Source organism: Tamandua tetradactyla, chromosome 20, assembly GCF_023851605.1.
Source record: "Tamandua tetradactyla isolate mTamTet1 chromosome 20, mTamTet1.pri, whole genome shotgun sequence".
Classification (NCBI taxonomy): Eukaryota; Metazoa; Chordata; class Mammalia; order Pilosa; family Myrmecophagidae; genus Tamandua; species Tamandua tetradactyla.
Window position 1 is genome coordinate 35,761,556 of NC_135346.1, and position 27,172 is coordinate 35,788,727.

General features: G+C 43.9%; 2 protein-coding genes across 6 annotated transcripts in view; one reads left to right on the top strand and one right to left on the bottom strand.

Moving 5' to 3' along the window:
• Window positions 1–15,612, top strand: part of LARP1 (La ribonucleoprotein 1, translational regulator) — a 102,857-nt gene extending 87,245 nt beyond the window's left edge. For all 5 annotated transcript variants that reach the window (XM_077137489.1, XM_077137487.1, XM_077137488.1 and 2 more), the window contains 9 exons: window positions 2,903–3,295; window positions 4,132–4,255; window positions 4,367–4,572; window positions 5,014–5,120; window positions 5,975–6,126; window positions 7,775–7,919; window positions 9,952–10,061; window positions 10,240–10,367; window positions 11,865–15,612. In XM_077137489.1, the coding sequence (XP_076993604.1) occupies window positions 2,903–3,295; window positions 4,132–4,255; window positions 4,367–4,572; window positions 5,014–5,120; window positions 5,975–6,126; window positions 7,775–7,919; window positions 9,952–10,061; window positions 10,240–10,367; window positions 11,865–12,074 (1,575 nt within the window). In that variant the 3' untranslated portion in view covers window positions 12,075–15,612. The remainder of the gene's footprint in view (window positions 1–2,902; window positions 3,296–4,131; window positions 4,256–4,366; window positions 4,573–5,013; window positions 5,121–5,974; window positions 6,127–7,774; window positions 7,920–9,951; window positions 10,062–10,239; window positions 10,368–11,864) is intronic.
• Window positions 15,613–16,972: 1,360 nt separating this feature from the next.
• The window catches only part of FAXDC2 (fatty acid hydroxylase domain containing 2), a 56,937-nt gene continuing 46,737 nt past the window's right edge, over window positions 16,973–27,172 (bottom strand). Inside the window, exons 6-10 of the mRNA XM_077137492.1 lie at window positions 24,424–24,545; window positions 21,542–21,747; window positions 19,941–20,046; window positions 19,372–19,538; window positions 16,973–18,584 (exon numbers count right to left, since the gene is read on the bottom strand). Coding sequence (XP_076993607.1) covers window positions 18,428–18,584; window positions 19,372–19,538; window positions 19,941–20,046; window positions 21,542–21,747; window positions 24,424–24,545 — 758 coding nt within the window. The 3' untranslated portion in view covers window positions 16,973–18,427. The remainder of the gene's footprint in view (window positions 18,585–19,371; window positions 19,539–19,940; window positions 20,047–21,541; window positions 21,748–24,423; window positions 24,546–27,172) is intronic.

The following is a 27,172-nucleotide window of genomic DNA, read 5'->3' on the forward strand; positions in this document are numbered from 1 at the left end:
TGGGATGGGGGATGAAACTAGTTGATGTTCTGGAGAGGCTGGCCCCTCTGGGTTTCAGGATTTATCTGTCCTAGGAACCCATCTGGAAGTTGTAGGTTTCTGAAAAGGAATCATAGTGTATGGAACCTTTGTAGGATCTCAGATAAAGCACTAGGTGTTCTTTAGGGTTGATAGGAATGGTTTTGGTTGAGGTTTAGCAACCCCTGATAAATAGCTATGTCTAGCTGAAGCTTGCTTAAGAGTAGCCTCCAGAATGGCCTCTAGACTCCATCTGAACTCTTTTATCCACTGATACGTTATTTGTTACAATTCTTTCCCCTTTTTGGTCAGGATGGCATTGTTGATCCCACAGTGCCAGGGCCAGGCTCATCCCTGGGAGTCATTTCCCACGCTGCCAGGGAGACTGTCATCCCTGGGTGTCATGTTCAACGTAGTGGGGAGTGCAATGATTTCACTTATAGAGTTGGGCTTAGAGAAAAAGAGGCAACACCTGAGCAACAGAAGAGGCTGAGGCTGCATTTTTAAGTAACTTTCCCCTGAATTTATCTTTATCTTTCCCCTGTAAAAGGCCCTGAGGCCCTCAGAAGAGAAGAAGGGAGAAAGAACAGATGGATAACCTGGATATCAATGTAGAGCCTAGATTAGAACATAGATCTCCTGCCACTGATTTGCTGGGTGACCTTGGGAAGCTTGTTGACTATCACAAGCCTCAGTTTCCCCACTTTAAAATGAAGGAAAGAAGGTGTTAGACTGCTCTAGAAGTACACATAAGCATACACATATGCATATACATATACCTATAATATATATAGTACAAGTTGAGTCCACTATTGGAAACTTGTTTGCTCTTAAATTATTACCTCCTTTCCAAGTACAGATTTATTTCCATCCATTTCCTACCCCCACCCCATCCCTAAACTTGCAGGCCTCTTTGGTCTGGCCTCAGAGAGTCTTTGGCTCTGTGGAATTCTAGGTTCTATTTTTCATTAGAACACTGACCACCTGTTCTAGTTTGCTAGCTGCTGGAATGCAGTATACCAGAGATGGAGTGGCTTTTAACAAGAGGTAATTTAATGAGTTGCTAGTTTACAGTTCTAAGGCTGAGAAAATGTCCCAATTAAAACAAGTCTATAGAAATGTCCAATCAAAGGCATCCAGGGCAACATACCTTGGTTCAAGAAGGTCGATGAAGTTCAGGGTTTCTCTCTCAAGTGAGAAGGCACATGGCAAACACAGTCAGGGCTCCTCTCTCAGCTGGAAGGGCACATGGCGAATACAGGGTCATCTGCTAGCTTTCTCTCCTGGCTTCCTATTTCATGAAGCTCCTCAGGAGGCGTTTTTCTTCATCTCCAAAGGTCGCTGGCTGGTGGAACTCTCTGCTTCGTGGTGCTGCAGCATTCTCTGCTCTCTGAATCTCTCATTCTCCAAAATGTTTCCTCTTTTATAGGACTTCGGAAACTAATCAAGACCCACTCAAATGGTTGGAGACATGTCATCCCCTAATCCAGTTTAACAACCACTCTTGACTAAATCACATCAACCAGGGAGATGATCTCATTACAGTTTTAAATATACAGTATTGAATAGGGATTATTCTACCTTTAAGAAATGAGATTTATATTAAAACATGGCTTTTCTTAGGGGGCATACTTCCTTTCAAACCAGCACACCACCTCTCTCATCTTCTTCCTCTTTCCTGCCTTTTCATACCCAAACTGCCCTATCTGCTCTGACTACAGCCCTTTTAAAAGTAATACTAGAGATCAGTCCAGGCTTATGTGGAGGAAGGTAGTGAGTGGACCAGGTCCAGGCCTCCAGACTGCGAAGGCTTTAGAAAGGCAGGAGTCAGATTTAGCCCTCATTCCAGAATTTGAGCCCCCATTCTTACTCTCATGTGGCCTCCCTTGAACCTTTAAGGAGAAAAGTTTGGACTTTATGTGGGAAGCTCTTTACATGGCAGAGAATTTCTTTTTGGATATACACTATGAAGTAGGAAAAAATGCTTCTCCCCTAAAGTCTCAGATAAATTCAGTCAGTCAACACTGAAAATTTTTCTTTTTTTGCCCAAGACACCCTGTTCTCTCTTGGCTTAGGACTTTGCATACGCTTTTGTTTCTGCCTAGCATGTTCTTTGTCCCTCCCTTCCCTTTACCTTGTGTTCATCCTTTAGAGTGTAGTTTAGTGGTCATTTCTTTCAGGAAGCCTTCCCTAACTACTACTACCTACTAACCCCAATTGGTTAAGCACCCCTGCGCTCCCACAGCTCCCACAGCTCCTATTTGTAGTCTTTACCATACCACATTGCAGTTAGCTTAGAGGTTGACTCTCCTAGTAATCTGTGAGCTCCCTAAATACAGGGACATTGTCTTGCTCATTATTCTGTTTGTAAGTTTTCATACAGGGCCTGGTAGTAGTTGGTACTTGTTCATTCGTCAGTAGTTGAGCAACCGCTGTTGCTAGGTCCCAGTCTAGGTACTGAAAATAAAATGGAAAGCAAGGCATGTGTAGTTCTTGCCTCATGGAGCTTCCAGTTTATTGGGAGATGTTGGATAAGTAGATAAGTGGATGAATCAGCCTGTTGAACTTCTGCCATGCTAAGTGCTATGTAAGATATAAAGGTAAATAAGGACATAATCTCTACCTATAAGGAACTTGTCCTCTTAATTGTTTGTGAATGACTGTGACATGAGCTGTGAGTAGTGGAACCTGTGCTCCTATGAGGCATCTTTTTCTTGTGAGGCTGATTTCAAGAAGAGCACCTATGACTTGCTATTATTACAAGGGCAACAGTTCTGACTGTCTTTTGAAGAGCTGGAACCTCCCTCTTATAGGAGAACTACAGAGCCTATCCAAGACTCCTTGTTTGATAATTCCTTCTCTCCTTGGACTGTCCCTGTTTCAGAAGTCAGAAGAGCCCAAATTCCTCCATCCAACCTCTCTGCCTCAGCAGCTACCCTCCCAGCAGCTGATGTCCAAGGATCAGGATGAACAAGAGGAACTGGATTTCCTGTTTGATGAGGAGATGGAGCAGATGGATGGGCGGAAGAACACCTTCACCGCCTGGTCTGACGAGGACTCTGACTATGAGATTGACGACCGGGATGTCAACAAGATCCTCATTGTCACCCAGACGCCACCTTACATGCGTCGGCACCCAGGGGGGGACCGCACAGGCAACCACACCTCTCGTGCCAAGATGAGCGCTGAACTGGCCAAGGTCATTAATGACGGGCTCTTCTACTATGAGCAGGACCTATGGACTGAGAAGTTCGAACCTGAGTATTCCCAGATCAAGGTGAGGCTTGGAGTATGGGTCCTGGGGTTCCTGTAGTGTACAAAGAAGGGGAAAGCTGATGAGCTGTGTGACCTTGTTCTACTCCTTCCAGTCCAGAGCATCGACATCTGTATAATAAGCAGGTGATAACTGACACTTTGCTAGGATTTTAAGAGAGAGGAGAGTGTGAAGACTTTGCAAACTGCAGGAAATTATTATGCATGTGTTGTGGGGGCAGTGATTATTTTCCCTCTTGAGCTTCCATTGCTTAAGATCGCAGCGGTCAGCTAGACACTTTGTGTGGAATAGAAAAATGGTTAGATTGTCATTTCTGTCCTTAAATATTTGGGCGTATATTGTAAACGTTTAAAAGCCTTTAAGGAATTAGTCCTTTACAAAAACTGCTGCTACCTGGAAACAGCCAAGACATTGCTCTCTTTCTGTTTTAGGATTTTACGGAGTGGAGATGTTTGGTGGGTAGTGCTTGGGTCTTTTGTGCGCCTCTGTAACAAGTAGCAGTGTGTTTGGAAATGAAGAGAGAATTGCAGTTACTACATGAGAAGACAGTGGCAGGAAGAGATTTGGGGAGGCACTGGAGTGTCTGTGAGAAAGTCTTCAGTGAGTTCTTGGGGAGCTGGTGTCACCCTTACCTCAGTCTTATTGCAGACAGGGCAGGGCAAGTACTGACCTCTTCTGAATTAGCTCAGTTGTGCCCAGGTAGGGGTAGCTGGGGTTGAGGAATGGTGATGGGGCAGCTGTAGCTCACCTCTCTGACTTCCTGCAAATCTTGATTCTGGAACAGGCTAGGGCAGTCTTCTTACTGGCATCTTCTCCTCTCCTTCTCATATCTTCTGCAGCAAGAAGTTGAGAACTTCAAGAAAGTCAACATGATCAGCCGAGAGCAGTTTGATACTCTGACCCCTGAGCCCCCTGTGGATCCCAACCAGGAGGTTCCTCCTGGACCACCCCGGTTCCAGCAAGGTGAGGAGGAGACATTGGGATCGTGGTCTGGGTGGAAGAACCTGGAGCTCTCCAACTGGTCGCTTTCCAGGGATGGATGGTCAGAGGCTTGTCCCTTGCTTGCCTCTGTAGTTCCCACGGATGCCCTGGCCAACAAGTTGTTTGGTGCTCCAGAGCCCTCCACCATTGCCCGCTCTCTACCAACCACTGTCCCAGAGTCGCCAAACTACCGCAATGCCAGGACCCCCCGGACTCCCCGGACACCACAGCTCAAAGACTCTAGCCAGACATCACGGTTTTACCCAGTGGTGAAGGAAGGACGGACAATAGATGCCAAGGTGAGGCGGTCCTCCTGGTCTACTAAGAGTCTGGGGTCCACTTCACTGGGTTCCAGTGCTTTGCTTCTCTCCCTTGCCTTATCTGAACCAAGAAAGTGCCAAATTCCTCATGCTCTTATGTTCTTAGGCCTAACATCACTTGGGATTCAGTGACCACATCAGCGAAATAGGCTGTGTGTGAGAGAGGTGGCCCAAGTAGCTATGATGGGGCAAGAGCACTCACCAGGTGGGGAGACCTTGTATAAATCACTCCCAAACCTTGACTTACATAACAGTTCTTAGCTCAGCTGTGAAAATTAGATTAAAAAATAGATGTGAAAATGCTTTGTAAATTGTGCTGTACTCTGTACTTATGACAAGATCTTGGTCCTAGAAGGGCTTTGAACTCCTTAGAGTTGTAGGAGGTGTGACTAATAATGAATTCTGGATTGACCTTTGCAGATGCCTCGGAAAAGGAAGACAAGACACAGCTCAAATCCGCCTTTGGAGAGTCATGTGGGCTGGGTGATGGATTCTCGAGAGCACAGACCCCGAACTGCTTCCATCAGGTGCCATGATTACTGGGGGAGGAGAGATCACACTGAGCTGTGCATAGCTGGGAGAGCCGTGAAATCAATTAAATCATAAAGAAGTAGCCTCTTTGGTTTGTAATTTAAACAGAAAAAAAGCCAGGTCTTAGGTGGAGAGCTTAGTCCAAGGCCTGTTACCACTCCTTTTTTTTTAAAGAAGTGGTATCACAGTCAGATGGTACCATATTTTACTTCATTTGAAAAGGAAATACCTGAATTGATCTCTAAACATGGATATCTTCAGATTACCTTAGGATAGCCTGGTGGCTTTAAACACCTCGGCTTTACCCCAACTCTACTGACTCAGTTTTTGGGGTAGGGTCCAAGTCCTGACCCCCCCCCCCCCCCAACTAAAATGGCCCAGGTATTCAGTGAACCCCAAGCAGGGTCCAGAAGTCACTGACCTGCGTGCACACTACACTTTGCTGAAGTGATTCAGGCTGAAAATACGTCTGGTTCTGAGAAAAATATAAATGGATTGATCTGTAACAGCTCGTTAAGGAGACTTAAATATTGACTCAGGATACATAAATGGTTAAAAGCTCAGGTTTTGGCATTGGACAGGTCTCTGTGATGAAATAATTGTCTAATCCTGGACAGGTCTAATCCCTGTGAACCTTAGTGACTTTCTTTGTGAGACCCTTCTAGGGTTGATGCAAAGAGCAGATCAGATCCATGGATAAGTTAAGGTTCACAATACCTGGGCTGCTTTGTTTGGTGCCCTGTGAAAGGCTAGATCTTGGTCAGTGGAAGAGACTAAAGGGACCTTCCTAACCTTATGGCCACCTGCTATGGGGAACCCTTTGACACTCTCTCTCTTTTGACCTCTGCAGCTCCAGCCCCTCAGAAGGGACACCTACGGTTGGCAGCTATGGCTGTACCCCTCAGTCACTGCCCAAATTCCAGCATCCTTCTCATGAGCTGCTCAAGGAAAATGGCTTCACACAACACGTCTACCACAAGTATCGTAGGCGCTGCCTTAATGGTAAGAAGTACAGGGGACAGGGGCTAACCATCAGGGGCCATTACTACTCACCCAGAATATATTAGGAATGCTGGAGCATGTGACTCTTCTCTGACATCACAGCAATAATTAGACTCTAAAGACAAGAATAGTTAGACTTAGGCCACGAAGTTTTTTAGTAAGAAAGGCTAAGGGAATCTGATACTCGAAATACTCCATATTCCTTGATCTTCTACTGTTGTTATAAGAAATATCAATTGAGTGTTTATGTGTCTCTGGCAAGATTGCCAGCTTAGCCATTTGTCTAGTGTGGTCCACAGTCTGTTGCACAAGGATATGCATAAGGCATAGATCCTGGAATGGGGTTGGCAAACTATGGCCTTTGGGCCAAATCTGGCCAGTGGCCTGTTTTTGTTTTTGTTTTAAACTTTTTAAATCGTGAAATATAACATATATAGATAACATAAAAGTAATAAATTTCCAAGCACATTTTAACAGGTAGTTATAGAGGAGATTTTAAAGTTTGGTATAGGTTTCAGTTCCACAATTTTTCGTTTTATTTTCTAGCTGCTCCAAGACACTGGAGACCAAAAGAAATTTCAATATAATAATTCAGCAGTCATACTCATTTGTTAAATCCTATCTTTTCTGTTATTCTCCTCTTTTTTTTTTCTGTGAAAGATAACATATACAAAAAAGCAATAAATTTCAGAGTACATCACAACAATTGGTTGTAGAAAAGATTTCAGAGTTTGGTATGGGTTACAGTTTCACAATTTTAGGTTTTTACTTCTAGCTGCTAAGGTACTGGCAAGTGAAAGAAGTATCAAGTTATCTTTACAACTGTGATCTGTTTTCATATGGCCTTAAGCTGAGAAAACTTTTCACGTTTTTAAGGATTTTTTTTTCTTTTTTAATAAGAAGAATATATGAGAGAGACTATAGGTAGATCTAAAATATTTACTCTCTGGCCCTTTACAGAGTTTGTTTATCCCTGCTCTAGAAGATTGTGTCAGGAGAGAACCTCTTTAGATACTCTCCTACATTTCCTTTTATCACAAAATGAGATGCCTTTTAGCTGTAGGTATTCTCCCTTTTGCTTTGGCTGATAAGATACTCAAAGCCAATCTTAAAGCCCACTTGTAAGTTACTAATTCATCCTACCCTTTAATTTGGCAATGTGGGCTCTTAGTCTAATGTGAGCAGTTGCACAAAAGTTTTTAATTTTGATAATGTCCAGTTTATCTTTTTTTTTTCTTACTTTTGCTTTTGATGTGTTTGTTTTTATGTTACTATTTAGTACATATTGTTATTGTAGGACTCCTGGCTTAATTGTTGGTAATAGCAGAATATAATTTGTAAGAATGTACAAATTAGTTGTTCATACCTTGCATTGTTCTAATTACATGAGAGCCATACCTGTTGAGGTAAAGAGCTCGACCAGGATGACCTAGTTTAAAAATTGATGCCCCCTGTTTCTGGTGAGGTTCAGGGCCTAGCAGCAGGGTAGTGTTCATTATCTGCTGCCTGACTCAAGGGTTAAGTGATGAGCCAAGGAAATTTGTTGGTGCAGGGAAAGAAACAGGGTCTTAGGCCCCAGGACCCTTTGTCCCCAAAGGAAGGGCAGTCTGTCCCTGAGACACATGTTTTTCCCTTCTTTTCCCATCAGAGCGGAAACGCTTGGGCATTGGCCAGTCTCAGGAGATGAACACACTCTTCCGTTTCTGGTCCTTCTTCCTCCGAGACCACTTCAACAAAAAAATGTATGAGGAATTCAAGCAGCTGGCTCTGGAGGATGCCAAAGAGGGCTACAGGTGAGCCAGGTTGGAGTTGGGAACTCTGAATGATGCTGGTGGGGTGATGAGGCCCCTGGTGGGCCCACTTGCTGAACTGTAGTTAGAAATCCCTGCCATGTGTGTATACTTTATTTAAAATCTAATATTTAAAAATGAATAATATATTCACATAATTCAAAATTCAGAGTTTAAAAGGTTATAGTTTTGTTATCTCTATACCCCTCCCATTTAGTGACACAGGCAACCAATATTATTAGAATCTTGTCCTTTCTAAAAATACTTTATGTTGTGTAAGCAAATAACGCACCCATGTAGTCAGTCTCCCATCCACACGCCTCCCCCCACCTTTTTTTTTTAAACTTAGCACTGTATTTATACCTACATCATTTCCTTGTTCTTTTTTTTAGCCTATATGGTATTACATTGTATAGATGTACCATAGTTTATTTATCCAATCTCCTATTAATAGATATTTAGGTTGTTTTTTTTTTTTTTTTTGCACGGGCAGGCACCAGAAATTAAACCTGGGTCTCTGGCATGGCAGGTGAGAACTCTGCCACTGAGCCACCGTAGCCCACCCTCCAACATTTACTTTTAAAAACCTTCTTAAGACTTTTCTTTTTTGCCTTGATTTTCAAATTTAATTCTCTACATTTTAGAAACATTTAAAGAAGTGTGGGGAGGGGAAGGGAATGTCCCTTAATCCAGGGACAGCCACTATTATTAATGTTCTGCCATCAAACTTCCCAGTCTCTTTTTTGTATACTAATGCATTTAGATCATACTGTGAATACCCTTTTGTGTCTTATTTTTGTCTTTTATAAGCATGAATGTTTTTCCATGTTATAATATTTAACTTCTTTCCTACTACAGAAGGTATTATGTGCTTTTTATAGAAAGTTAAAATACAAATTAGAGGGTAGGCCATGGTGGCTGAGCAGGTAAGAGTGCTTGCCTGCCATGCCCGAGGATCCGGGTTCGATTCCCGGTGCCTGCCCATGTAAAAAAAAAAAAAAAATACAAATTAGAAAGAAAATCTACCTCCTAAGATAACCATTGCTAAAGTATTTAAGTGCATGCCCTTTCAGACTTTGTCTGCATATGTAATGTTAAGTTTACTTATGTTTACAAAAATGGGATCATTCTACATATAACACTTGAAACGTCTTTTTTCCTTGAAATATTTTGCGGGCATGTTTTAATACTCATAGTTACGTGTACATTTTCATTATAAGGTCGATTAACTCGTATTACTGCATGTTACACATTTACCATGATGATTTTTAAACATTCCTCTAATCTTACATCTTTAGATTTATGTTGAATAAACTAATTTTTGCTATGAACATCTTTTTGTATCTTTAAAATCTAAATCTGCATTTTTGACCATTTCCATACGTTCCTAAAAGTGAAATTTCTGAGTCAGATAAATGGATAAACTTATAATTGGCATTGTCAAATGGCTTTACAGAGAGCTTATACCATGAATTTGCAACCTTTTTCTTTTATTTTTTTAAATACCAAAAAACACAAAGCAAATGCAGACATTCCTATTTTGATCATTCCGTTCTACATATATAATCAGTAATTCACAATATCATCACATAGTTCCATATTCATTAGCAAGCTTTTTCTTAAAGGGCCAGATAGTGAATATTCTAGACTTTGTGGGCCATAAAGTCCACATCACAACTACTGAACTCTGTTGTTATAGACTAAGTAGACAGCCGTAAACAATACATAAACAAATGAACATGAGTGAATAGGTATTGGCAGCAGGCCAGAGCCTTCCAACTCCAGACAAACTAAAAACATATAATTCTGGATCCACTTTAGGCCAACATAAATCTTAGTCTTCTTAAATAATACTTATTATTTTGGAAGGTCTTGATAGACTTTTGAGGATGTGTGTTTATTTGTTTTCTTTGGGAGAGAAATAATCTATTGTATTTAAACTATTCCATAGTTCATCTCTTATGCAGATGGATTTTCCCATTTCACAGATGAAGAAACTGTGTTCCTGATTTCACTGACTTGTATTTTCCTACAGATATGGTTTGGAGTGCCTTTTTCGATACTACAGTTATGGACTGGAAAAGAAGTTCCGGCTGGACATATTCAAGGATTTTCAGGAAGAAACCATGAAGGACTATGAAGCTGGTGAGAGCTAGAGTTGGATCTCTCCAAGCTCTGGTCCTCTAGGCCTCTTTCTCTCTCACTCTGCAGTTGGACTTGGGTCTCTGTCTATTACCTCACTCCCCGTCTCTGAACCATTTTTTCTCATCTTCCCCTTTACCAACCCAGCTTCTCTCTGTCTCTTGTTCCATTGTCTCTACAGGCCAACTTTATGGGTTGGAGAAGTTCTGGGCCTTCTTAAAATATTCCAAAGCCAAAAATTTGGACATTGACCCCAAACTGCAAGAATACCTCGGCAAATTTCGACGTCTTGAAGACTTCCGAGTGGATGTGAGTAAAAGTCTCTCTGCTTTCTCACTCTAGTCATCCTGGAAAGAGAACTGGACCAGAGTCAGGATACCTGAGTTCTTCTGGTCCCAGCCCTGCCATTAATCTAGGTTCCTTCCCCCTCTTTGGGTCTTGATTTCTTTATCTATGAAATGGAGGGTAAGAAAGGATACTGAAAGCTAATTGAAGAGGTGGTGTGGTTGCACCTCCCTCCCCTTCCCATGGTAGACATAGCTAATCATGACAATCTTTCCTTTTACCTCACTATCTCCTTGCTGCTGTACACCAATTAGCCACTACTATTGATCAGGCTGGGCACCCAAGATAAAATATACTTGTTCTTCCTGAAAGAGATCCGTTCTTCCTCAGGTTTATAAGTTGATGTACAATTTTCCCCCATCTCCTTAAAGCAATGTGTCAACAATGACATCCAGTGGCAGGTCTGGGTTATTGCTACAGTATGTATCCAGAGAAATGGTAGAGTAATTTGCTTAATTGATTCAGCAGATACTGATTGGACATCTCTAGTCTAGATGTTTAAGGGACCCCAAAGATGAGTGAAAGACTCTTTGCCTACGAAGTGTTTATAATGTAGTTAGAGATGTCAGTCATCTTGCTCCCTTCAAACCTTTTAGCAAACAGGCAGGTATAAGTAAATAGAGATAACAGTCCCTTGTTTTCATTAGTAAAAACTGCCATCTGTTGAGTGTTACTGTGTGTTAGGTACTTCATATTGACCTCATTAAACCCTTATAATGTGGTGAAGTAGGCAGGGCTTATTATTATTATAATTATTGCACAGATGGATAAACTGAGGCCCCAGGCACCCAGTGAGATAGTGACGGAGCTGCTCAGGTCTCCCAGTATAAAGATGAGTGTTTTCTTCCATCCTTGAGCAATTCCAACCTTGGGGTATGTGCAGAGAAGTTTTATGATAAGTAGAGCAGAAGTTTTATGGTAGAGCAGGAAGGGCTCTGCTTTGGTGCCCTGACTCTTAGTTTGGTGTCCTGTTTAGGGCATTGAGGGGAATGAGGCACTTCCCAGGGGCATGTTTGGGGTTGGGCCTTCTGAGCTGAGACGTCAGCATATTGTATGCCACATTCCACATTTCATGTCAAACAGCTAAGCCTTTCTCAGAAATGGAACAGAAACTTGTTCGGATAAAAGTCTTGGCTTCAGGAATCTACTCCATATTTTGTTTTTACCACTTCACAGCTATAGAACCCTAGGCAAACTACTTTTTCTACACTTCCCAGTTTCCTCATCCCTCATGGGATGGGCATGTCTACATCAAAGGGTGGTGTGGACCCCCTGAGAGGATGTACATAACAATGCTTGGCATGGAAAAGTGCTTAATAATTGATAACTAATTTCTAAGGTAAAATCCACTATCCACGTTGAGGGGTAGGAAGTAGTCAGTCTCTAATAGCTAGCCCTGGCAGAGAAAGGGGTGTGCATAATGCCCTCTAATGACCTGTGATCTTCCCCCCTCTGTTGCAGCCCCCCATGGGTGAGGAGGGCAACCATAAGCGACACCCAGTGGCAGCAGGAGGTGGCAGCGGTGAGGGCAGGAAGCGGTGCCCCTCCCAGTCTTCCAGCAGACCCACCACCATGATCAACCAACCCCCCACACCACCCACTGGCCAGCCCATCCGGGAAGATGCCAAATGGACAAGCCAACACTTGGACACACAGACTTTGGGAAAGTGAAAGGCCCTTTAGCCCTGGGGTTTGGGGATGGGGAAGGGGGTGGTTGAGTGAGAGCCATGGGGGTGCCCAGTCCCAGGAGAAGGGACAGAAAAGGGACAGGCCTGGAGCTATTAGGATAGGCCCTCATGCAGAGTAGCAGCATATACAACATTTGGGCTATCAAAGGTACCCCTGGGCAGGAGCCTCCGCATAACCCCTTCCTTTTCCTCTCTCCATGATTCTTCGTATCCTAGCTTCTAAGGGGGGGGGGGGGAGAGGGGGGAGATTTTTTTTTATATATATATATATATATCAAGTTTTAAATTATTGATAGTTTGTCTGGATTACCAAAATCACTCTGCAGCCCTGCCCGCGGCTGGTAGGCCGCAACCCTGTCCCCACCGGCAGCCTTTTCCTGCTCCCCCTCAAGCCAACTATGCAGCCCATAAAAAGACAGTGCGGGCCCCATTGCCCAGCACTGTCCTATGGAAGGCTCTGGCAGCGACCCTGGGCCCCATAGAAACACCAACCCCTTGGTCATCTGGGGCTTGCCATCACCATGTTCTCTCCCTGCTGTCCCCACCACACCCTTCTGCCATCTTCTGGGAGAAGGAAACCAAAGGATCTAAAAGGGTGGGTGGGTGAAGGTTTCAGCTTCTCCCCACTCCCCTCTCCCCACATCCCTTATTCCTCAGCCCAGAGAGACGCTGCTCATACCAGAAAAGACTATTGAAAGATGATTTATTTTATTTTCTCTGACCTTTTCATCCTTGGAAAATGGGGGAGGGAAAAAAGAAGACAAAATCAACCATAGAAGACCAAAAACAAAAGTCAAAACATCCCTACCTAATCTGCAGAAAGTAATGTTTTTCCCCTACCCTTGGATTTTTTTTCTTTTTGCTTTAATTTTTCTTCTCTGTTTTTTTTTTTTTTTTTCTTTGGTTCTTGGAAATAATATTTTTTTAAATGTTGCCTTATTGTGGAGCGGGAATCTGAAAGACCCAAATGCCTGTTTTCCTCGATGGAGTCAACCAACCTGAAGAGCTCCCACCTTCTCTGGATGTGCCTGGGCTTGTATTGGCTAGAATCTTTCTCTGGACTGAGTTGCATGTACAATGCCTCCTGGCTGGAGGCAAAAGAGTTGGGGGTGGCTCCTATCAGAGCTGCACCCACAATATCCCTGCTGTTGCATTGTTTGAAGCTGATGTCCTGTGTCTGTACACTGCTGCCACTGTTGTGTCCTCGCTCTGCTTGCTGTTGTCTCACGCCAGGCACCATCCTGCCGTGACACCTTTCACCCTACCCTTGGAACGCCAAGGCCAAGTTTGCTTCAAACTGTTGGAGAACGGAGCTGGCCTGAATCTGGAACACACTTGTCCTCAGTGTGAATGTCTTCCCCCCCACACTGGAGGGGAAAGCTGAACACCTGGCAGCTGAGGCTTGGAAATATTTCTTGTGTTGGCCTGAAAGATCTAAGACATTGAGGAGGCTTTGTCTCTCATCAAAGGTGGAGAAAAATGCCACTTTCCCCTATGGTCTGGTGGGATCTCTCCATCTTGCATTCCCCCTCTGCGAGCCATCTCTGCCAACCCTCCAGTTGACCCCACCTGGGAACGAGGGATGAAGAGGAGTTGGGGGCTGAGGGGAAGTCTTGCCAGTGGCTGAAGCCCTGTGGCAGGAAGGTATATGTGGACATAGAGTATACCTGACTTACCTTCTCCAACCACTAACTGCTAGGGTTGGGCTGTGAATGACAATGGAATGGCTAGAGTCTGCTGTCTTAGAACCTAGGGAGGATGATGAAGGACTGAGCCACACAGACTTTGGGATGTGTGTTACATATGGGCATGATAGTGTGTTCACCCTCAGTGAGAACTGGGCAATGGGAAGAAGTTTGTGGTCTTGTTGCTCAATTGCTAGAATGTCTTTGGCTCTCTTTCTTGACTGGTTCTTCTGTTGGGCCCAAAAGTTGGGAGCAGGAGACGGTATCCCAAGCTTGTGTTCTGTTTTGGGCACCTCATGCTTTTAGCCTATACCCTCCCCCCATCTTTGCTCTTCCAGTGGTTAGTACGTGAGAAGCCTGTCTCAGTTCTTCTGACCCAGTCCTCTTAAAAGCCAAGGATGTTAGGTGAGTGTCTGGTCTATGCTAGGACAGTGGGATCTGAGGCCTTTCCCTACCCAGTCTGGTGCCTGTCCCACATTGTACAAGACACTCTCCTGGAACCCCTCCACCTTCCTTTTAATCCTCTTTTCTCTCTTTTGGATCACTCAGCCCTGTACTGTATCCAGCACCACAGAAACCTCAGTGCTTGTCCTCTGCTGGGTTTGGGGTACAAGGAAGCCTTGGGGGTATGAGAAAAGGCTGCTGTTATCTAGAGTTAACCCCCTTCCCCTCCCCCACAAGCCGAGGGGGTATCATCCTCCATCCTCTCCCTGATCCTCCTCTACAGACCCCAGAAAGAGGAAGCCCCTTTGGGGTGGTGGGGTGAGGCTTCATCTCAGCATAGGCTAAGGATGGGGAGGAAGGGAGCTTTTTTTTTTTTTTTTTTTTTTTTTTTAAGTAACATGTTAGGAGTTAATGTTGCAAAGAGTAGTTTACATCTTCATTTTCTGAAGACACTTGAATTTAGGACCGATTTATCTGTGACAAGCATGCCGGAGTGGCAGGGCCATCGGGGCTAGCCACTTCTTACCCACCATCTTCCCATGGGGATCCAAGACCTGAGACACAAAGCAACACCCTGCCCCAAATCTCTGTTCATCTGTACCCTTCCAAGGTTGGTCCATGCCAACATGACCTTGGGGCACCAGATATCGGGAGGTCTGCTTAGTCCTGTTGAGGGACCGATTTCTTTGGCCTTCCCCTGAACCTGGGAGCAAATGCACTACCAGTACAAAAGGGCCAACAGTCCTGCCCCAGCCTGGACCCCAGGGGCTCACTGTCAGAGATGTTTTGTTTTTGTTTTGTTCCATCATAGCTCTTTTTTATCCCTTTCCTGATGATTGATTTTATAACAGAAAGAAATTAAGCTGCTCAGAAGTCCCTGGAAGTGAGGAGGAGGGCAAGGAAGACCACTTAGTTAGGGAAGGTAGGGGTGTTTTTACCAAAAGCCTGGGTAGAGTGGTCTTGATCATTAACACCCTCCTGAATAGGACCCCAGAGTATCTCCTATGTGCAAGGTCCCTGGATTTGACCCAGCCCCACCCTCTCCTTCAGCCATGTTGATGGCAAAGGCAGAGAAGATAAGAACTTAGAGCCCATTTCTCACTGGAGAGGAAAACTTGTCATCTGGCTTTGCGGAGAAGGTTCCACCTTACGCTCATAGTACATTACCTTTACCATGTGCTAGGATATCACATTTAAAAGGACAAAAAAAATGTAAAATACTTGAATGAGCTTGTATTATAACATTAATATTATTGAGAGTATCTGCTTTCCAGGCTGAAGTGATTCATTCATTATTCTAGTCCTGCTTTAGTCCTTTGTAATTTGTGGTAATTATGCTTTTCTTTTTAATACAAAAAAAATGTATAAAAATAAAAACTTGAAAAGGCAAAACACTGGCTTGTCTCCCATCTGGGGTACAGCTGTTGGGTATTAGAGACGGAGCCCAATTAGGGTTTCCCTTGATTCAGAGAACTGACATGGTGACAAGAACCCTGCACTCTGGTTGTGTACATGAAACCTTGGCTGGGGCGCGGCCATTGCACTTCTGGGGAGTCTGAAGGCTGGGACTCCTTATAGAGCTTCTAAGGCTGCTAGTATACCTAGTTGACATCCTCATTGGTCTTCAGAGTTACTAACATTGAATTTATATCCACCTTGTGTATTGAGTGAGAAATAGGAGCCATAACCAGTACCACAAAAGGAATATTGGTCCTTACATGGAACTCCAGGGTTTTAGCTCACTTGCACACTGCCAAGTTCCTCATAGGCTGGCTTTGGCTGGGATTGTGTTAGGATCCAAGAAGAGAGGTTACTGTGACTCCTCATGGAGGGTTGGTTATAGCCCCTCACTGAACAGATTTCCCTGTAGTGGTGTGAATGAATAGCAGTTAGACACTCTTAAGGCTTGATGGAATCCAGGTCAGCCGCTGAGTCCTGAGATAGCTAGGGAGGGATGGAACAATGTACCCTCCCTGCCCCATGATTGGCCTTGGGGCTGTTGATGGTTTCCCCTGACTTGCAAGGCCACAGGCACAGGTGTTAATAACACCTTTGGAATGGCAACATCCAGATTTACTTTCTGGCTTAGATGTATAATAAAAAAAAAAAAAAAAAAAAGAGGTGGCTTACTTATTCATCTGACAACTGTCTCCAAGCCCAGCACTGAGCATCCCGTTAGATACTGTTTTCCAGAGAATTGTTTTCCACTCTCCTCCAGGTAGGCAGGTACTTCCAGCACTATCCATAGGCCGAAGGAGAGTTTATGAAATTGTGACCTGGGCTTCTGCAGACTGATTGTTAAATTGTTTGGTGTTTTGGGAGCAGAGAAACTTAATGCAGCTTCCCATCCACACCTGTTAGGCATGCTTATGAAAGAAGCCACTGATTTAACTGTGCTGGTGTGGCTCCTAGATCATAAGTGTTAGAATGAGCTTTGTAGTGGAGGGGGAAAAGCTAAAATCTCCCCTGAAGTTTAAAGAGACCAGTTTATTTTACATGCTTTCTCCTTTAACATTTACATCTGGGAATTTTAAGCTTCAGATTTTTCTTCATGACTATCTGTTACCTTCCCTGGGGCTATTCAGTTTGATGCAGAAGAGGACAGCCCACCTAGCTTCCAAAAGAGGTAAGGGAGCCTCTTGTACCTCCTGTCAGGGGACCTTAAAGGGGGGAAAATGTATCTGTTCTCTTTCTTTCCTCTTTACCCAATCTTTGCTCATTCCCTGGCCTTCACACTAAATATACTGAAGAATAACTTTTTTTCCAAATGTTTATTGGTAAGAACAGGTACTGGGTGTAGGCCAGCAGCTGTGCGCCAGAATCAGTACTTCTTGCTAAGCCCAGAGAGCGAGCCGGTCCACCAAGACCAGAAGTGGGAGGGTGGAGCTTTGGAAGGCCCAGGAAGGATGCTGCTTGGGAAGCACATAGTTGGCCTGTGTCCATTAGGGGGAAGTTCATTTTGGTAATTCTGCCTGGAGAAGCCCTATCAGATGTTCAAATTAATTTATCAACCTATAGTGGGCAATTTTCTTGGCAGAACTGGAACTTTAGAAATAGACGTGTGTGTGTGAACTTAGTCGGTGATAATGGTCTTTCAAATCAGAGGGGTCTTCATTTCTGTTCTTGGAGCCACAGGGTTCCTGGCAGGGTCAGTGGCTATAGAGGGGAGGCCAGGGTGGGACACTCCTTCCCAAGGAGCATCTTGGTTTTTTTTTTATATTAAGGTTCTTGGTAAGATTTCATTTGGAAAAGAGACTAATAAAATTATTCTGAATAAATGTTGAGTCAGCTGGTTAGCAGTTTGGGAAAAACAAGGGGTTTTCCCTTTGCTCAGCCATGTGACTGGGCACATTGTTGGGAGAGAAAAAGGGTTCCAGCTCTGGTTTTGCTTTAGGGACACTAATAAGGAGGGCTCAATAGGATGTCAGCAAAGACCAGCAACTCTGACACTTCCCTTTGGGGATTAAAAGGACCCCAGGTTAGCAGGACCCTCAGTGCTTGGCCTTTGGTTTCTATGTAAGGTTGAAGGTATTGGAGTTTGGTCAGCACCTCTTGGGTGCTTAATCCAGGGAGGATCTTCTGTGATTGGTATATTTCTTTTCAGAAGGGGAAGAAGTATATTTGCATTGGACAGAGTTGAGATGGGCCTTCAATGCTGACAGTGTACATATGTGTGTTTGGTAGGAGGGTGGACTGGCACTGCCTATAAATGTTTGCTGGTATTTTGGCTCTGGCCTGAGTAAATTACGGGAAAAGCTTTTAGGAGCAGAAAGGGGCCAAGTGATACCCTCTGATTCCCCACCCTCCTGACACTAGGAGGAGCTCTCCAGAGAGCCATGTAGCTTCCAGTCCCAGTGAACTTTGTCATTCTTTGTATCACGCCCAGACCATAAGGAGTCATCTGAGGCAGAATCCCTCTCTCCTTCCATAGCAGAGGATTAGAGGTAGTTGCCCTGTCAAAGAGTTTGTCTCCCTCTGATTGGGCTTCAGTCTGGGGAGATGTTTTTCCTTCCTGGTCCCCTGAGAGAATATTAGGTTCAGTAGTTTGGGGAAGCCCTGCTTTCCTGTGGTACTGACCTTTCCCTACCCTGCTGTTATTAGAGAGTGTGTGGCTGTAGGGTACAAGTTGTTACGTGCTCAAGAGGCTTCAGGCCACCTTAGCAACCTGCTACTGAGGGGCCAGCCAGGATGGCACTAGGGCCCTCCTTTACTCCATTTTCTTTGGGGAGTTGGGGATGCTCTCAGAGAGTGGGGTGAAGCCCAGCAGGATGATGTGTCTTTCGTAGGCCTTGTTCAGCTTAAATTCGGTGTCAGTCCCGTGGAGGTGGTCCAGCACCCCTAGCACCCCAAAGCACTGGGTGAACCTGGTGAAGAGAGGAGGTTGTTGCAGCGCTGGTGCTGGTAGCCCATGTGCTGATTTCCATTTCATTTGTGCCAGCCTCACACATCTCTAAGGCCTCATACCCCACACTATCCTGATTACATGCATGCACCATTCACCCCCACCATCCTGACCACCTGCCTCAAAACAACCTGGGATGGTATTGCAAATGTACATTCCTGGGTTCATGCCAGCCTGACCTGCTAAATGTAATCTTCGAAAAGTTCCCTAGGGGATTCTGTTATACACAAGTCTGAGAACTGGCAGAGCTGGCTTGTTCAGTTGTGGTTCTGGGACCACCTGCATCAGAATCCCCTGAAACAGTTATTAAAATGCAGATTTCCAGGCCCTCCCTTCCAAGTACTTTGATGCTGCTTATTTAAAGTGGAATACAGGAGCCTGCATTTTAAACAAACATTGCAGGTGATTCTGGCACAGAGACTACATGTGAAAAGGCCTGGGGACTTTCAGAGAGTGCATAGCTCCCCTTGAATTGCATACAGGATATTTGTACATATATGCATATTCATGAGAAGGTCCACAGCTTACCTTAGGACCCAAATAAAGGTTAAAAACCCACAATTACAGGAGGACCCTGTATCAGAAGGAGAAGGACAAGGTGGTTTGGATCCCAATGTGGTAATTATTTTCCCTGCCTTTAGATGTCCCCTCCCCAGCCAAATTTAAAGAGGCACCAGTGTATACATCAGAAGTGCAAGAGTGAGGGAGTGGTTATTGCCCAGGAACCCACTATGGGGCAGAGGCCTTACTTGAGATGATGGTAGTCATGGAATTCAGGTGAAGGCAGAAAGGGTAGGTGGTAGCCACAGTGGGAGATGGTGGTGGTGATGAGGACCAAGGAGAACCACACAGTGATGGTTGACAAGTGGGAGCCCAACACTATGGGACCTATTATCGCCGGCAGCATGTTAGAGACCTGCAAGGGAAGGCATGATTGCAGGCAGGGCCAAGTGAGATGAAGGGGGCCTAGCTGGGTGACCACTTTTCCCCAGGGTAGTACCAAGAAGACTTGACTTAGAGATCAGGAGAAGCTGAGCGGGTTTCAGGATGCTGACTTCGTGGAGATTCATTCAGCAAACTTTGGACAATTTCTTAACTGAGCCTCAGCTTCTTAGCAAAATGAGGATTAAAAAGGTTGTTGGGCTGGTTAAATGGGATAACCTATGTTGAGCACCTGGCATATGATAGGTGGCAGTAATAGTAACTAATGGGAAGAGGGAAGGACGGGATCAGTGTGGTCTAATTCTTGTCAGGAGAACTTAGGGAAAGTGATTGGGTCCTCTGCCTTTTGCCTCTGGGAGGAGTGAGCTCTACTCACCACATGCTCTACCGGGTGGGCGTAGAGAGAGACCACACCAATGGGAGCTGTCCATTCATGGTGTTTTTTGTGGAATTTCTTGTAAAATGTTGGGTGGTGAAGGATTCTGGGACATGGAAGGAAAGTAAGTTAATAATCTGTTAGTCCCCCACTCTCCCTGCCTTACCATGAGAAGCAAAGATGTAAGCATTAAGTGTTACATCTAAGGATCCAAGTTGAAACCACACTGAATTTGCACTCACACAGACCTACTTTCACGTCCCAATCCCATCTCTTATGCCGCTTAATTGCTAACTTTGCCTTTCTCTATCTCAGTTCTATTCACTATAAAATGGAGCTGATCCCTATTAAGGATACTAAGGATACCTATTAAGGATATTAAGGAAATGGACGGGAAACTGCCCTGCCTCACATACAAATGGAGAAGACTCTTCTTTTCTGGGCATTCCTCAGTGTCCCAGTTGTGAGATTTGTGTCCCAAGTTGTCAGTCAGTCCTGCAACAAATGATGTCTTTCTGTTAACCATTTAAGGGGAGGTTTTTGAAGCTGGGTATGTTGGTCTTACACCTACAATTCAGAAGCCTGTTTCTTTGCTTAAAAGTGAGTCCTACAGGTTAGTTGGATGCCCCAATACATCCCACAGTAATTTGGGCAGAGAATAAAAAAGTATTTGCAAAGTCCCCTTGGGGGGCTGGGGAGAAATGAGGAAATATTAAACTTCCTTATCTGGGGAATTCCTGATATTCTCACCAGCAGTGGGGACAACCAAATTAATAGGCTGAGCCCTCGATCTTGGGGCTTGCCCCTGTGAAACTTATTCCTACAAAGGAGAAGCTAAGCCTACTTATAATTATGCCTAAGAGTCACCAGAAAACCTCTTTTGTTACTCACATGTGGCTGCTCTCTCTAAACAAACTTGGCTGGTGAACTCACTGCCCTCCCCTTCTAAGTGGGACATGACTCCCAGGGTATATGTCTCCCTGGCAACATGGGACGGAACTCTTGGATTTGGCAGGACCCAGCATCATGGGATTGAGAAAGCCTTCCTGACTAAAAGGGGCAAGAGAGAAATGAGACAAAGTTTTAGTGGCTGAGAGATTTCAAACAAAGTCAAGAGGTTATCCTGGAGGTTATTCTTATACATTATACAGATATCCCTTTTTAGTGTCTGGTGTATTGGAGTGGTTAGAGGGAGATACCTGAAACTGTTTTAACCATATTCCTGTAGTCTTGTTCCTTAAAGACGATTGTATTATGATACAGCTTTTATAATGCGACTGTGTGATTGTGAAAACCATGTGTCTGATGCTCCCTTCATCCAGGGTATGGACAGATGAGTAAAAAATATACACATATAAAGGCAATAAATAAATTAAAAGGGGGGATAAGGGGTTAAAAAAATTGGGCAGATTGAAATACTAGTGGTCAATGAGATGGAGGGGTAAGAGGTACGGGATGTGTGAGTTTTTCTTTTTATTTTTCTGGAGTGAAGCAAATTTCTAAAAATGATCATGGTAATGAATACACAACTGTGTGGTGATTTAAAAAAAAAAAGTGAGCCCTCAGTAGGGTGAAGAAACCCAGGCAGGGACCCTGCTTACCGGTGGGAGTAGTAGAACATGATTTCCTCAATCAGGGTGAAGATTGCCAGCTCCAGGAGGAACCAGTGGAAGTTGGGGAGTTCTCGGCGGCAGGGGTCTCCCCACCACTTGAGGAAAGGATAGAGGAACAGCACCATGGGGAAAGAGATCATGAACTGGTTGAAGAGAACTGTGCGGATGGACTGGCGGAGTTTCACAGGGTCCACCTGCTCAAGAGAAGGAAGAAGGGAGATAGGCAAGAGTATGAAAAGTCAGGTGTGCTCTTCTAGAAAATAGAAGGTCCACCATGACCTTCTCACAGGTGCCTCTTGCTCAGCTTAGGTGCTGGGAGTGATGTTTGGCCACAGCTGGCAGTTCCTGACTGCCGCCCCGCTGAGTTAGAAACTGCAGCAAGAAGGCTATGGTTGTTAAGCAGATGAATATTGCCCCTGAACTGGGAAACATCTCTCCCTTTGGAAACTCCCTTCCCCACAGCCTTCAGTTTCTACTTGAGTCTGGCTTCTCCTTCTTGGTTCTGCAAATATCACCACTCTTTTCCCCATTTCTCTGGAGAGATGAGGGCAGAAATGAAACTTCAGGCTGGCCCATGTATTCCTGACAGGTACCCTGGGTACCTTCTCCAGGATGTTTGGAGAAGGCTGTGAATTCTCAGGTGGAACTGTCAGTCTTTTAACCCCTCCTCATTTAGAGAACCTTAACAATGATTGGATATAGAGACCTCTACGTCTTCATGTGATCCAGCCTCACTGGACTAGTCCCAGAGAGACCATAGGTCACTTCCTGGGCCCTTGTCAGAAGAGATTTCTCCCTGAGTTCCTTCTGCAAGCTGAAGAGGTTTCTGTCCCCAAAGTGGGGCTGGGTTCAGAGTGGCCCCCAGACTTGAAGTCTTCCTCTTCCTCCAGACTCTCTAGGCATTACATATTTTGACTGACTTCAGAATTCATTTTTAAACTTTGAGGCCAAGTCAGTCCTGCCTGGTTTGAAAATACATATAAAATGCCATATACCTCTTCTTGGAAACCTTAACCAAGAGGTGGGGGTGTTACATCAGTTTATTCATTTATTTATTCAGCTGATATTTACTGAGCACCAACTATGTAGAAAAGTGTTGTGCTGGGGACAGAGCCATGAATATGACAAAGATTCCTGGAGTTTATATTCCATTGTTATAGAAAACTATATAACAGAAGGTGATGTGTGCTTTGGAAAAAAAGAAAAAGGAAAGCAGGGAAAGGAGTGTTGGGAGTACTGGGTGGGTTGGGTATATGAGTGATCACTGTACTTTTCAACTTTTATGTATGTTTGAAATTGTTCATAATTACAAAATGTTGGGCAAACAGAATTGCAGGAGAAGAACTGAAGACTGTAGACAGCTCTTTAAAAGAGCTCTGTTGCAAAGGGAAGCAAAAATATGGGGTTGTAGCAGGTATAGAAAATGGAGTCAAGGTTGGTTTTGCTTGTTTTACTGGAAAAAAATATATCACATTTGTAATAATATAGGGAGGAATAATCCAGCAGAGAGAAAAGGGGGAAAAAAGGATGCAAGAGAGGAAGGAGAATTATTGCAGCAGTTTTCTGGAGTAGGTAAGAGACAAGTCTAGTGCACAGATGGAGGCATCAGCTATAAAGAGACGTGAAGAGTTCACCTGCCATATCAGATGGGCAGGCATGTGGGTGCAGGCGCTGGTGGGAGGCAGATGTGGTGGGAGTCTGTGGACACTTTCCTCTGCTTGCTTCAATTTTCTCAGTGATGTAGGAAGCAAGGTCATGTCTGTGAAGGAGATTAGAGGACTTGAGGAGAGACAAGGTTGTGAAGAAGGCATCCCTAAGAGTGCGGGAGTGAAAAGCAAAGGTTGTATCTTTATGGATGCTGGGCAGCATTCAGGTCCCACTCTAGGCCCTGTTTTTGATGTCCTGTCAAGCTGGACCTGGTTGGCTGGCAGCTGTTGTCTTAAGTGAGGGGGACAGTGGTCCAGGTCAGCAACTTTGGGTCGGGAAGATCCCAAAAGCCTGGGTCAAGAAAACCTGAGTTAAGTGCACTATTTTTCACCCATTCTGCCTTTTTGGAGTGCTAGGCTGGGGCAGAAGGCCTTGATAGATGAGGCAATTCACCTAGACATGCAAGAGAGGTGATTAAAAGAAATACTCTATATATTTTTATGTTATTCCATCTGGGACGGAAGCAGGACATGGATTGGGTGGAGTTGGGTAAGAATCTGGGTTAAAGCCTCCTAAATGCTGTCAGAGCACTGAGCAGGTGAGCCAGTCATGTAAATCGGAGCTGTGGGCACTAGCGTTCTCTCTCCGACCGGGCCAGGAGGTCCTTGCATGCAGCGTCTAGGCCCTGTTTATAGTGCATCTGCTCTAGTACCTTGCAGTGTTTGTTGAACTGAATAATTGGGAAGGAGGACCTGCTTAAAAATCTCAGAATCTGTATCATCCATCTACTGTTTAGGGGTTTTCTGTTGTTTCAGCAGCTGTCTCCCCTCACTTAGGATGACGGCCAATATCCGAGGTTTCAGCATTCATCAGGGGCCATTGCTGCCTCTGTTCTGTGGATAAGACTCAGCCCAGACCTTTGCAGAGGCAATCATTTATCTTCCTGAAATGCTGACCACAGTAGGTACTGAGACTGGGCTGGGAATCCCGAGACCAGAACATTAGTCTTCACTGGCCACTAGCTGGCTCTGAGACTTTGGGCAAATTACCTCCTCTCTCTAAGCTTCTAAATTGGGGGCGGGAGGTGGGAAGGGGGAACCTTGTAGCTAATAGCTTGGCCCACATGGATCATGGTCTCTCTTGGACCAGTGCTGAGGATTTAGAGGCTTTGGCTTTTAGCTTTAGCTTTCTGTGTTTTGACCAGAAGCTGTGGCAACACTTACAGGTTCATTCTTGCCAACCTGAATTCGGTAGCGGGAGATGAAATTAGGTTTTCCAGTTGTGTCAACCACCAATAGAAGCCCATTGAAGCTCCAGAAGATCAGAGAGGGCACTTGGCTAGAGCCTAGGGTTGGGAAGTAGAAGAAACGAACAGGTAACTTCAGGTCCTCACAAAACGTGTTAACTGAGCACACATTTTATGGTGACTGAGACTGCATTGTTGATGGTGCTTTGCCAAGGGGATCTAAGTGTTTGGGACCAGGGGACCTGTCTTTAATTTGGGGGTGGCAAAATAGCTGTAGGAACTTAGACAGGTACTTAAGGCATGATGCCGTTTTCCTACTATACAGTGGGAACAACAACAGGTAATTGGAAACAAAAAAAAGTATGTGGCATTATATAAAATGCTGTAACATATAAAAGAATTTAGTTTGATGTTTGAGAGTCTGCACCCATTGAACCCTTGATGAACTACCAGGAAAGAGAGAAGTAAAGGAAGCACTTGGTATGGTATGGTTCACAATGAGCACTGTACTAGGAGTTAGTCAGGCACCTAATCCTTTTTGACTGAGCAGTAGGACCTCAGGTGTATTCCAGTCAGCATTTCCCAAAGTGGGAAACTCACCTCTCAAAGAGCTCCATGGTCAGTCTTCATGCCCAACCCTCCTCTTGGAGAGTTACACTCCATATTAATGTGTTAAAAGCTTTGAGAATTTCTTCAGCAGAGAAGCCCATTTGACTTTGTTAAACTCAGTATTTCCCAAGCTTTTTCACCTGGAGACACTGTTTTCTCAGTGTCTTAACAACACCTACTTTCACTCTTACAGCTATCTTATTTGGATGATAAATTATATAGTTAACCTACCTAATAACCTCCCACTGATTACTGTTCAGCAGAATATTTTAGAAAATACTGATTAAGATTTAAGATTTAGTTTTGGCTTTTTGCTCCATGTTCCACTTTTCCATGAAGTCATTCTGGGTATCACTGATCTCTGACTGTAAACAAACAGCACTTTTGTCCATCCCAGTCAGCAGTTATTTGAGTGACATTAAAATGTTATCTAATTCTTGTATTATTAACTTTATTTGTCCATGTTTAGCTTCATTCTCTACATTCAAAACTCCAAGGGAACAAGGACAACATTTTATTTAACTCTGTCCCTCTTCCAGCACCCTTCCTACCCCACCAACCACAGCAGTAGATAGTTGAAAAACATTATGCTGCACTGTGGAGGAATATGGAGTGGTACAAACATTCTGGAGGGCAGCTTTTTGACATGTTCTGGGGAAAGAGATACAGGGAGAGAGGGAGACAGGGAAAGAAAATGAAAAGAGAGAAGGAGAGACGGGAAGGGGGTAGAGAGAAGGGAGAGAGAGGAGAAAGAAAAGAGAAAGAACACATGGATATATTCAGACAGGCATGTCCATCATAGCATTTTAAAAAATCATAGTAAATTACTTCAGCAGCCTAAATGTCCATTTGTAGGGAAGTGATTAAATACATTACAGTATTTCCTTACAATGGAACAGACTAGACAGCTTTAAATATTAATAAATCTATATTAATTGACTTTGATAATATCCACAATCTATTCAATGAAAAAAAATTAAAATAGTTCATGTAAGTATGATCATGTATCAAATATATAAGGGATGTACACTAAAGTATTAACAGTGGTTCTCGTTTGGTGGTGGGAGAGTGGATGATTTTCATCTTCTCTATGCCTATTTGAATTGTCTGATTTTTATTTTTAACAGCAAGCATATATTTACTTTTATAGACAGAAATAATAAATTTGTTTATTTGGGGGAAAAAAATGTTGGGCTGGAGGTTGTCCGTCGGGGCCATCTACCATGGTGGCCACCAACTTGGGACTCCAAGGTAACCTTGAGGAATACAGAATGGAAACCACAACACGAGATGATCCTGAGCTTCCTTCCAGCCCCAGATGTGTCCCTTTTGAACCAGGACGAGAAAGCACTGCAACTCTAATAACTGCAAACATTGTATCTTTCTGGTATTTTCTTATCACCAAGGTGTATAGTAGTTTTCACACCATTCTAACAAGTATATAAAATGTTTTTTCACCATTTTTCCTCTATACATCTAGAATCTGCATTGTTCTTTGCAATGACTGCTTAAGATTCCACTGAATCTGTCATATTTAATCTCCAGCCCATTTCAGAATTCTTCTCGGGGTTATTTTATTTGTACTTTTGCTTTGTGACAACTGATGCTTTTTTTTTATCTCTTCTTCTAGGCTGTGACACAGGTTTTTTAATGGAATAGGCAAACGCTTCATCTTAAATATCTCTATATTCCCCACACAGGTTTGGCACATAATAACCTTAATAAATATTATTTGAATGAATGAATATATGATTGAAGACATTCACTATTGTAGACAATGCCATTATAAATATGTTTGCATTTTCTTAGATTTGTTTCCAGCTGTTCCCGCTGGGAGTAATTATCTGAGTGACTGCTTGGTGTCAAACACCAAGCACTAGATTGCACCAGGTACAGGGGACACAGCCTCAGTGAAGATGGAGTAGCTTCCATCTAGAAATAGGGTTATTGCTCTATGCATTCATCCATCCATACACAAGCCATTTCTTACTTTTATTTTTTGGTCTCAACTTCTCAGTTTCTTTTCTTAGGCATCCTATTTCCAAATTGCTTACAAAATTTAGCACTCTTTGGGAGTTACCAGTTTGTTTTAAAACTCAGTTGCCCATTGTTGGAAA